At 48.0% G+C, this 12497-nt stretch overlaps 1 protein-coding gene across 3 annotated transcripts in view; it reads left to right on the forward strand.

The window, feature by feature from the left end:
* Positions 1-2577: 2577 nt before the first annotated feature.
* Positions 2578-12497, forward strand: part of NRG2 (neuregulin 2) — a 134853-nt gene continuing 124933 nt past the window's right edge. For all 3 annotated transcript variants that reach the window (XM_053397474.1, XM_053397473.1, XM_053397475.1), the window contains exon 1: positions 2578-3041. In XM_053397474.1, coding sequence (XP_053253449.1) covers positions 2582-3041 — 460 coding nt within the window. In that variant the 5' untranslated portion in view covers positions 2578-2581. The remainder of the gene's footprint in view (positions 3042-12497) is intronic.

A 12497-nucleotide genomic window follows, 5' to 3' on the forward strand; every position in this document is an offset into this window, starting at 1 on the left:
GGCTATCCTTGATATACTGGATGTTAAGTTTGCTTGGATGAGATGCTAGCAGTGCTGCCAGCCTTTTCATTTCTCTGCACCTGTTCACATTCTGATCCCTGACTGTGGAGATCACTCAACCAATTGCCTTTTTTTTGGACCTAGTATTAGCTTTTTATTCTATGAAAAACAGGTTATCATGGTCAAATAATTGAAGGCTATTTCAATTTAAAGTTTCCAGAAGGGTGTGTATGTTAATCTCTTGCAGCAAGGTCATCAAAGAGTATTGTGGCACCTTAAAGACTAACAAATATATTACCATGCCATAAGCTTTTGTGGACTGCAGTCAGTTTCATCAGTTCGCACCACCAGGCACCTGCAGCGCAAAATAATGCTTCATACATCTGAAGGATTGCAGTCCAAGAAAGCTGTATAAACGTGTAATGTTTTAGGTTCTGCAAAACTCCATGAAGTTTTTGGATTAAAAGTGTTTCACAATCAACTGGTACTATTAAACTACAACTTATGTACTTATAAATGTCTCACTCATCCTTCACCATAACATAAGGTCACTTACAGCAATAGAGAACAAAACCATAAAAACAGATTAAATGGTTGCATTTATAAAACAAACAAAACTGTTCGAACAACAGCAAAAGAGATGGGTCCCACAAAACCAAATACTTTCAACATCAAAGGCCACGGTAAAGAGGGGTGCCTTCAACCTATGGAGAACCTTGTACCATGCAGGTGCTAGACACACCTTTGTGGGGAAGTGATTCCACAATTTAGGGGTTGCCACAGAGCAAGTCCTCTCCCTGATTTCCATTCCCCACATTTCTGAGTGTGGCAGAACTACCAAGAAAGCCCCATCTGGGTATCTTAACCCCTAAGAAGGTTGGTAGACAGTATTTCAGGTATTTGGGGCCTAAGTCATTTTAGGGCTTCATATTTTCACATAAGAGCATCAAAACAGATTCTAAAGCAATTAAGAAGTTACCTTTTCTTGGATCACTCCTGTTGATAGGATGATCTCTCAGCATCTTTCTCCCTTTGAATCTCTCTGAGGTCTTCATTCAGCAAGCAGAGATGTATGTTTCTTTTACTGCTGGCAGTGCTTCTAATCTAAATTCAACCCAAGTGTCTGGAGACCCAACCAAACCAGCAGAACCCTGCATTCCATTCTTGGTGTGGCTTGGTATGCTGAGCACTGGAATCGTTCTGAGATAAGGATGCCCCCATTTTGAGATATTCTAATAGTCAGAGGCTCTTGAGCAATGAAGGGAGGCAGTGCCAGCTTTCTCAGAAGCCAGTAGCATGCCTTGGCCTGTGTCCCTTTTGGGTGCTTCCAGGCTGGTGCTTCCTGTGGGATCAGGGTTCCTCATGCACAAATCTTTCTTTCTTCGGTTTTTATTTTGCAGGGTCCACATGACATTGCTGGCATCAGAATGCCAGCCTGCATCACCCCCTCCCCCTAAATCTGGGCTGAGCGGCCCAAGACATTTTGGCGCCTGAGGCAAATCACCAGGGAAGAAGGACTGAGTGAAGATCTACATCAAAGGCCATTGCAGGGGCACACACTCTGCGTCAGGCTCAGTGGAAGGAGCGCCCCGGAGGCAGCCCCCACCATTTCCTCCCTGGGAGCATCTGGTGTGGAGGCAGCAGGGGTGGGGTGGGGTGGGGTGGGGTGGGGGCAGTCTCCAAGGAGCACATCACGGCTTCATGGTGGGCCTGGTCTGGGTTTACTCTTTCCAGGGGAACTCCCATAAACATTTTTTAAAAAGTTAAAAATAAAAAAGACCTGTTGCCAACCTCCCTTCGCGACAGGTTCAAGGCTGGTCCTCGAACTCCCAAAGTATCCCGCTGGGTTGTCATTCTCCGGTCGATCAGCGACCGAAGCCCAAGAGAATCTTCGCTTGCCCGCAACAGAGGCAGACACGCCGGATACTTTCTCGCGCGCTTGGAAGGAAAAGCCCCGCGCTGCCCATCTCGCCCCGCCAGCGGCTGCCTGCCGCCCCCTCCCGAGGCCTCTGCGGGGGCTGCCGAGCCCAGGAGAGACGGCGAAGGCTGGCCCGGACCCCGGGGGGCTCCGCCTGCCGGGCGGGCTTTTCTACCTGGCGGGGAGGTGTCCGCCGAGGGGGCGCCCGCGGAATCCCCGCGGAGGGAGGCGCAGATGGGGTAGGCGCGCCCTCCGCCGCCTGGGCGCCCGGCTCTCGCTCCCCTGCCCCGCCGCCCTCCTCCTCCTCCTCCTCCTCCTCCTCTGGCACGGAGGAGCCCCGAGGGCAGGGGCGGGATCCGCAGCCCCCTCGCCGCTCCTGGCCGGTCCCCCCCATCTTACGCCGCTTCCGGTTCTGGCGCTGGAGCCGCGGCGGCGGCGGCGGCGTCCCCCCATGGCCTGGCCAGATGCGGCAGGTCTGCTGCTGCTGCTGCCTCGCGGTGCGGCGCCTGGGCGGCGGCGGCGGCGACGGACGGCTCAGTGCGGCAGCGGCAGCGGCGGCGGGCGCAGGAGCAGCTGGGCGCGGCGCGGCAGCGGCGGCGGCGGGCGAGGAGGAGGAGGAGGAGCGGCCTGGTGCGCGGGCGGCGGCTCCGGGGCTGCCTCGGCATGCGGCGGGCTGCTGCGGCGGCGGCGCCCGGCTTGTGCGTGCTGCTCTTCGGCGTGTCGCTGGCCTGCTACTCGCCCAGCCTGCGCTCGGTGCAGGACCAGGCGTACTCGGCGGCCGTGGTGCTGGAGGGCAAGGTGCAGGCGCTGCCCGCCTCCGCCGCCCCGACGGGCAACGGGAGCCGGGCCGAGGAGGGCGCCGACGGCCCCCCGCCGCCGCCGGGCATCCTGGTGAAGGTGCTGGACCTGTGGCCCCTCAACAGCGGCGGCCTGCAGCGGGAGCAGCTCATCCGCGTGGGCTCCGCGCCCGCGCCCTGCTCCAAAGTCAAGCGCAACCACCGCTACATCTTCTTCCTGGAGCCCACCGAGCAGCCGCTCGTCTTCAAGACCTCCTTCGCCCCGCTCGACACCAGCGGCAAGAACCTCAAGAAGGACGTGGGCCGCATCCTGTGCGCCGACTGCGGTGAGCCCTCGAGGGGGGCGTGTGGCCCAGGGAGGGGGCGGCAGCTGCCCGACGGGCCGGGAGGCTCCCTGCGCAAGGCCGGCTATTCCGGCGCTCCTCTGCAGTGCTGCATTGGCGAGCGGGGCGCAGGCTGGGAGGGCGCCCGGGCGCCTGTCGGGGCCTCGGCCTTCTGGGCCCCCGCTGCTGTCCTTGAGGGGGCGGGTCGGGGTGGAGAAGGAGGCCGGGGGCGCTGCTGCCCGCCTTGCCCCGGGCGCCCCTCTTGGCGCAGGCTGCGCTCCGTTGTGTAAGGCATCGCCAGCAGCAACTTTCTTATGTAAACAACGCCCCCCCCTCTGCTCCCCCATCCCTGGGTGTTAAATGGCTCCATTTGTTGCTTTAGCCGCTTCTCATTTCTCCAGAGAAAACAGCTGGCCTGGGGCAGCCCGTGGCCACGTCTTGTGCGGGGAAATCCTTTGTGCCGTCTTTCTTTCTGAGCGGAAAAGGGCGCTTCTTGGGGCGCGTGCTTCTGCTGCAGATGCTGGCTTGCCGCTCTGGAGTTCGTGTGGCCCCGGGTTTTGCAGATTTTATGCTGCATTTCACAGGAAAGTTTGGATCTTGTCAGGAACCACGTTTCTTTCGCTTGTGAGGCTGGCAGGGCAGATGCGGGCTTCTCTCACGGAAGAGCGAAGAGGTCTCTCTACTGGGTGCGGGCGATTAAGAGGATACAGCTAAGGTCTTGTCGCACCCCTCCCCCTTAGGGTCAAGGAAGCGCCTGAGTTAGGGCCACAACAGATGCTTAGATGGGTTTTTTTAAGCAACCAGGCATTGTGGACTTCCAAATTTGGTTAGATAGAACACCAGCACCGGTGGAGTGGGGCTTTAACCCCTTTCACTCCTTGCTTTTCCTTCTCTAACTCTGAAATGATGTCCTCTAGCTGATGCAATGCATGCCTGTGGCAGACAGAAACATTTTCTAATGCAGATATTTTATAAACTGCAGAACATTAGAACATTCTTCCCAAGTAAAAGCCCTCTGTGCTTTCCATAGCCTCCTTTTCATCCTAATTATTTTTGTGTGCTTCCCTTTAGGGGTTTTTTCTTTTTTCAAGATAAAAAAGTGTATATTTAAAATGATCATCTGGAAAATGAAACAGTGGTTCATATTTGTATTTTTGGGTGGCCTGTTTTACTGTGTGGTTCCAGGAATGATTGTGGTGTGAGCTGACTGGCCCTAGGTTGGCAGATTTTTCTGAACTATCTAACCCCAGAAGCTCAAGGCAGTTGAAATAACAGAAGCTCCTAAGTAATGGATTGTACAACTTGGTTGCACATGTGTTGACCTGGAAGCAAGGGACTGTAGCTTAAAAGGGAACTGACATATTCTAAAGCTATAAGTCTATGCATGCTTAGTTGAGACGGTAAGCTCTACTGAACAAAGTGTGTCTTACTTCCACATAAACATGCATTGGCTAGTTTGGATTGGATGGCTGATTTAGCTTCATTCTCTTTTAACCTAAGGAAGCCGTGATGAAATGAACAGGTTTTTTAACCAAGTAATAGAGAATTTCTCGTTCTCCTCTTCAAACTTGCCCAATTCAAGCCACAATATAGCTTTTGGTGGCTTAGGTGCCATTTATTTATATACAGTACTGTAAAAAAATTTAGATACCCCTTGATTTAGTAGAACCTCAAAGTGACTTTGATAAAAGTGGTAATAGGGTAGTTTCCACTCAGCTTTCCACTCAGGCCTTCCTGCACAGATGTTTACCATATATGTCAGGTGAAAATGGCTTCATGCCGGCCAGTCCTGGGGGTGCTCTCTGCCCCAGCTGCTCCCATTCTCTTCTCTTTCTGCCTTGGGTTTTTGGGAGGGGGACAAGGCAGTCTTGGGTGGTTTCTTTTGAGTTGGTTTTATTGATGTTTCATTGTGATCTTCCTTATGCAAATACTTTGCTTAGAAAGTGTATAATAGTTTGAAGGGCACAATCAAATCAAAATTAATCAGTGTTGAGCATAATTGCATTAAAGTAACGGGCTGGACTGTTTACGATTATTGCTGCTTCCTGATATTTAACTATTACTTTTCAGTACATATAACTAATATTGTTCAAAGTGATTAACACCCACAGTCTCCATAATTTCTCTCCCCTGAATATCTTTGCTATTATGAAATTTCAACATACACTCTCATGAATAATACAGAATTCCCCGGGGACAATCTTTATGACATAAAGAATGTATGAGCAAGCTGTTCTAATTGACAGCACATGGGCATTCATTGGGTTAATTGGATCATTTATTCATTAAGAGGTTTGTAGCATGCCAGTCATACAGTTGTATGTAATAAAAGTTCTCCTCACCCTTTTTCACCTATATACTTCCAGAGTTAGTACTTTGCCATACAAGAGAACTGATAATAGCAATTAAGATAGTTCTTCACTTAATAATTATTTTTAAAAGTTCCTTTGGAGTTTCAGTTGCCAGCAAGGAATGAAGGTGAATATTAATACTCTGAAGCTGATGAATTGTCCATTAGAGACAGAAGTCATATATGTGAATGTTTCGGTTCCCAGATATAAGTTTTGGCTCTGGGTATCTGATTGATCAATTTTGTTCTCTGTGATAGAGGAGGAATGTTGAAGTCCAACATTTCCCATTGGGATCTGTGGCAAGCTTTTATAACTGGAAATGGTTGAACTACAGCAGGTACCCTGAGAATAATCATCACTCCTCTTTTTCCATGCTTCTGATTAGCTGAAAGTTTGGCATATCCCTCTGCTCATTCACAAAAATGCAGCAGATAAAATTAAGAAAGCCAGTGATAGATTAATTTAAGAGGACTAAAAATGGGGGACGCACCACCAGCTAACACATTTTTTCCTCTTATATTAGGAAAAGGCCTCATCCTATGCATTTTTAAACTGAGAAATCACAAGTTAATTCTGTGAAAAGGGCTCAGTGTAAAAAGAAGTTTATTTCTGCACTTTAACGGTTTGAAGGAATGCCTTCTAGCTAAAACACTCTGTGGGGTTATCAGGACCACTTTCTCAGCACAGCCATGGTGCAGATTGCAACATCCCCTCCCTTTTATCTTGCACTTCATTATAAGGTGAATTGCTGTAATGGGCGTCTTCTCTACCCTTGAACCAGTGGAGTGATGTTCACAGATGCCTATAATTCTGTCCTGCTCAGGACTGGACCTCCTCAGAAGTCATGGGATGTAGGATGCATTGCTCATTTGAACATTGTTCTGGATCCCACAATCTTCTTGTGCCAGGACGAAGACATGTTCTGCTATTATATTAAATGATGCCATTATAAAATAATTGGTGTATTTGGATGTTTTGAATGCCCACAGCTCTGCTTATAGTGTTAACCTATTTACTGTGCTGTCAACATTTATGGTCTCCTTTCTTGGCTGGGGCCTGAGACTGCACAGGTAACACTCAATGCGGGGGGGGGGGCAGGACCATGGTCAGCTCACTATGGGATGGGGTAGGGCCAGGCTGGCTGCAAGCAGAGCAGGACCATGGTCAGCTCAGTGTGGAGCTCAGAGTCATGGCACTCAAGAGCTAGTGTTCCTCAAGCCTTCCTCAGTCTCTGCTCTCCAGATGTTTTCTGCCCATGGTCAGGGATGATGGGGGTGGTAGCTAAAACACGTGGAGAACACCTGGTTGGGAGAAGACTGTTTCAAGTAGTTTTGCTGTCAGATTGGTGTTTGAAGCCCCCCTTCTCCACACTGGGGGAATTGTTGGTGCTCAAAATAGCTGTTCCCTGTTCCTCAGGTGTTGCCTCTTACAGAGCTGGGCAGGTCATTGCCCCTGAAGGTGGTGTGATAGGAGCTGCCCCTGGGAAAGAGTTGGAGGAGAAAGGTACGGACTGCCTGCTATGGCTACACAGGTGAAGACATTGCTGGCTTCTGGGATTTTTTCTCTCCTGGGAGTTGCTAGGAGGCTTAGGGTCTTCTAGGGAACTTACCAGGACTGGTTTCTGCACTCAGTCTTCCCCTCAGAATCTTCCTCTGTTCCAACTCCTGGGCCATAGCATCATGAACTCTGCTATGTGCAGCCTTTGTGTCCAAAGTGTTGAGTAGTTCTCAAGCAAACTCACAAGAATCTTTATTACCTGGGATTTTTCTTGTAAAATGTTACAAAGCAATGTTGAGCAGACCCCAGGGGAGATCTTGTATTCCTAGAGAGAATTGGGGCGGGTAGTATAGTTTTGATCCAGGGCTAAGTCACCTTTTATGGTCTGGCTTCATTTCAGGTCCTAGACTATAGTATGTTACATTCTGCCATTCTGCTTCTTGTCTGTCATGGTGATATGCAGAGGGAAGGCATGTGTATTTGAGGTACATAGAGGTGATGCTATGGGCTTCTGCATTTTGTGCGCCAGTGATTTTTGTGTGCCAGGTTTGACAAGAGCCCCATGGGACGGCCTCAGAAGATCTTGCTGGAACCCAGAAGCTGCTGTAGCCACTTACTTCTCAGGCTGCAAGGATGCCCGTGGGTGGCACTGACACATGCCACTTTGCCCCCATGATTGAGGGGGCCATGCGATGTCAACACGCTATGTGCACACGCCCTGTGGCATGCACGCATGACATCAGCATGCCCTGCAGCATGCTTGTGTGCATGGCAGGGCATGTTGGTGTATCATGCAGATGTCCTGTGGCTTGCGTCCCCACGGCATGTGTGTACAGCCACCACAGAACTTTGAGGTGGCCCGGCCCCTTCATTGAAAATTTTTTTTTGTCATGCATGCCCTTGCACGGGTGGGTGGGTGTGCCTGTAGAGTTGCCCCTTGCCGCCTGCCTCAGTCTGCCTCACGGACAAGCTAGGCCTGCTAGTGCTGCTTTCTCTGCCTGTGTTTGCATTGGTGGAAAAGTGGAGTTTGGGGTGGATGATACACTTGCAGATTATCTGTTGGCAGCCAGCTGTGTGCCCTGGCTGCAGGGTCTCTTTTTGCTTGGATTGATTTTGCTCTTATGGTTTTGTGGTGCCTCTTCCCTCCTCCCTCACCCACCCAGAGTCTTTTGATTTAAGATGCTTTTGAAGCAATACAGAGAAACAATATATTGTTATCCATGTATTCTTGAGATTATTGCTGCTGCTGGGGCATGTATATGTGGGTGGAGCTGTGAAGGGATGGGGAGGGCTCTGTGAAGCCTTTCACAAAGACACCCATTTTCCAATTTTAATTTTTGGGTGAAGGAGAGGGAAGTTTGCAAGGAGCTGCCTGAATTCTTTCACATTTTACCTTTTTATTTCCTTCCGTGATGAGGGGGAGTGGACATTCAGAAGCAATCACACATGTGTCTTTAAAACTATCCTATTTAAGGATCGAGGGATAAAAGAGTTAGAAATATAATGCACCTTTCATTCAAGGCCCTGAAGGTGCTCTACAAATCCCCCCCTTCCCTGTTTCATCCTCATGACATCCTGTGAGGTAGGATGTGCCAAGAGAGCTTGACTGGCCCAAGGTCACCCAGGGAGCTTCATGGCTGGGGGGGGGGGTTTGAAGCTGGGTCCCCCCAGTCCGAGTCCAACACTCTAACCACTACACCACACTGGCTCTCACAGGTATCCAAAGAAACCCTACAGATACTCTCCAAACTCCCCCTCCCTACCACTCTGGGGGGGAATTATTTGTGTCATCTTCAAGCCAGACACCGAGAGCAATGAAAATATTCAGAGAAGTGATGTGATAAAGTCACCCTGGACAATTTAAAAAAAAAAAGAGGGGGTGTTTATGTGTATACCTTGCGAGTCCCATTGCCTTCTAAGGGAGAGGCAGATGCAAAACACACAAGGGATTGTCTTCCTCTTTATTTGTGTTCTGCCAACATTGAAAACATTTATTTTTAAACAAACTGGGCTGCAGGCGAGGTGTGGGACAGCTAGATCACCATGCATTTGGGGGCCAGGATAGGGATTTAATGTCACCCCCAAAGTGACAAGATCACAGGGTTGTTGAACCTGTGCCCTCAGCAGCAGCCCTTGGGCTCTCCCTTTAGTTGACAGGAGGAGCCTTGGGAAGCTGGCAATGTGAAACGAGGCCATAAAAGCTGTGGTGGCAGCCAGCCAGGGCCGGCCCACCCAAGAGGCAAGCTGAAGGGACCACTTTGTGGCAGGATCCACAGGGGCAGTGTTGATCTTTCCTTTTCCTTTGTTCCTGATATTGATATTCATCCCCCCTTCTTCCCTGGTGGCGAAGGGTGTTTGTGCCATTTTGTGGTTTGCCTCAGGTGCCAAAATGTCTTTTGCTGGCCCTGCAACCAGCTGTGTTTGCCTCATGGATAGTTTGAAACAGATCAGGAGCTAACATATCAGAATAAATTTACAAAAGCCTACATGCCCAGGATACTTCATACTATATAAGAGGGAAAGTTTAGAAAGGTTAAAGTTTTGGAAGAATTGTGAAATGTATTAAATATTAGACCTTTTAGGAGTTGTGACTAATTCTGTGTAAAAATCTGTAGCTTGATGATGCCACCTGTCCAGTCAGCAGAAATCTTTAACAATTCCTCTAGCCAGTTAATCAACTGAGCGTTACAGTCCTTTACTTCCCTCCACAACAATTACCAAATCCTTTATGTTTTTAAATAATGCCTCTAGAGCCTGTTTTTGACTGGAAGCTCCTCCCTGGATTCATGTTCTCCTGAAAGATTATTGTTCCTACTGGTACCAGAAATATCATTATCTGGGAATATTTATTTGTTGTAGGTGGCAACCCTCTGGAGAAGACAGGGGAGTGGAGGGTGCAGGGGGGGAGGAGAGGATGAAGCTCTGTCACATCTACTGGTGTGATGTTGGATCTTGCCCAATATTTCACAGGCACCTCATGCAGCCATCCTCTAGGCCAGAGGTGGCCTGGCCATTTCTGGCCTGTGCTCCAAATTCCCCCTTGGGCAATGCTCCAGGGGCCTTTTGCCAGCAGAGAGTGTGGCCAGACCATACTTTCCCAACATGTGCTGGGCACACAGCCACCCCTCCTCAGATGATCACTTGAGCAAATGATTGATCAGATGCCTAAGGAGTTTTTGCATCCCCGTTTGGGTTCTAGTGTAGGAGAAGAGGCAATAACTGTGCCACTTTTTAATATATATTTACTTTTACCCCACCTTTTTCCCTGACAGGGACTCAAGGCGCCTTACAGACAAAAATATCAGCAACTAAAAACATTGGGGAAATAAACAGTCATTTAAAACTATTAATTAAACATTGATTGAATTAAAACTATATAAAGTATTAAAAACACAAGGGTAATTACAATAAAAACAGCACAGCACTAGCCCTTTCATTAAAACTTTCTATGTGTGGTTCCAAAGACAAAGGAGAAATGCCCAACACGGGTTGGATTTTCCTTTTAAAAATATTTAATTTCTCTGAGTACATACTTACATCAAAAATTAAAAGACAGTTACACAAGCAACTTCTGATTCCCAAGCTGACAGGTGAATAGCTAGGCCCTTCTTCTGACATGCTCCCTAAGTGTTAAAATTAGATCTGGCCCTTTTATCTTGACCTGCAGATATTTTTCCTCTTTAGAGCGTGTCTAAAGTGTCAGTGATCTTGTTTATATATAATGCTAAACCATAGTTTAGTGTTATGTATATGAGCCCCTAGAGCAGCTGCAAGGAGGTGGCTGTAAGCATTCATTTCTGTTCTCAACTAGCCACAACAGAGCTTTCCAAACTTTTTAAGTTGGTGACACAGTTTATGGACATGCATCATTTTGTAACACAATAATTCAGTTTTGCATCATTTCGCAACACAGTAATTCAGTTTTACTAGCAAACCAGAGGTTAGGAGAGCAGGGAATGTTTATGTGACACACCTGCACACTGCAGCCGACACACTAATGTGTTGCAACATACAGTTTGGAAAGTTCTGAGCCACAACATGACATTTTAACTGAACTGGGAAATGTGGTTAGAATAAACCAGGGCTTTTTTCCCCAGTCGGAACTCAGGTGGACGCTATTGCCATTATAAGAGAACAAGGGAGGCGTTCATGGTGAGTTCCGGCACCTCTTTTTCTAGAAAAATAGCACTAGTTTAAACTGTGCTTTATCTGAACAAACCAGGGTCAGGGACTGTAGTTTGATCTTTGTTCAGATAACCATGGTTTCAATTAACTGCAGTGACGGTTTGTCCTCATTCAAGCAAAACAACAAACTGCAGGTAGTTGAAGATGGAAGCTGATGCTTCCAATTTTGTGGTTGTGCTGGAAGAGGAGCAGGGAACACACAAATGGACACCCAGTAGCACTGTGCTGAGGGACAGCCTTCTCGTAGGGCAGAATAAACGGACTGCCTCAGGCAGCAGATGCTGAGGGCAGTGGTAGCCATCTCCCAGGCTGTTCCTTCTGAGCCCTCTAGCTGTTCGTACTTGTTGCTTGCCTGGGCTGCTTGGTTGCCTTGCCTGATCACCTTCTCCCAACATGTCACAGAAAAAAGTGGGCAATGCCCCTTCCTGAGTAAGCAGCCTTCCCTTCCCACCCTACCCCCTCCAGCAGGCACTGCTCTGCTCACACAGTGCATTGCGATGCCACTGCATTGCAGCATTTGATGAAGCAGGCAGCAAGCAGGGGCCAGGCAGTGTCTTGGTGTCTTACTCATCACTGGGGGAGGAATGGGCTTCTCCCCTCTTGATGGGGTTGTCTGTTTCTAATCTGGTGGAAAGTTGTATTTCTTTTTTTTACATATAATCCTGTGCCAGGGATGTAGGCTTAGCTTCAGTCAGGGTGGAGGAAGCAACTTAGTGCACTTCAAATCATAATTGCAAGGAAAAATAGCTTCCAATTTGATTGGCTGTTTCAAGCAGAAATACTGTAGGTTGGTCAGTTAGAGATTATTGGTTTGGCAGCACACATTTCCTCTCTGTTGCTCTAGCTTCTTGGATTCCCTGTACTTCTGTGACATGTGGCTGTAGTTTCTGCCTCATGAGAGTTTGTAGCCAGGATTTCTGCTGAGACTAAATTTAACTTTCCTAGCAAATGCTGTCCATATTGCAGATGGATGATGCCCCGTAAATTGAGAAGTGGAAGGCCTTTTGTAGCACTGCATATTATCTATAGTGCTTTGCAAAAATTTTATTTTCATTGTATATTATTTGCTTTTATTAGAACTAGAAAACATGCTTTGTTAGAGAAAAATGACAGAGTTGAGTTTCTAGAACCTTCACATCAGCTACAGGTGAGAGAGATAGGAAAGACCAAAAGAAAAAAACTTCTGAAATACAAATGTTGCTTTGAAAAGAATTGGAAAAGTCTTCTTGACCTTTTTCAGAATGTGGAATATAGACAACTGAATAGCAGCTTCTGAAAGACACAAAGTGACAGGAACCCAAGTGGAACAAAATAAAAAATAATTGGTAATTACAATACACATAGACAGCTAAAAATGAAAGCACATGTGGATATATGTGTATAAATTAAAGCATTACAAAACACAAATACAAAATTTTCCAAGCTG

This window comes from Podarcis raffonei, chromosome 7 (assembly GCF_027172205.1).
Source record: "Podarcis raffonei isolate rPodRaf1 chromosome 7, rPodRaf1.pri, whole genome shotgun sequence".
NCBI classification, from domain to species: Eukaryota; Metazoa; Chordata; class Lepidosauria; order Squamata; family Lacertidae; genus Podarcis; species Podarcis raffonei.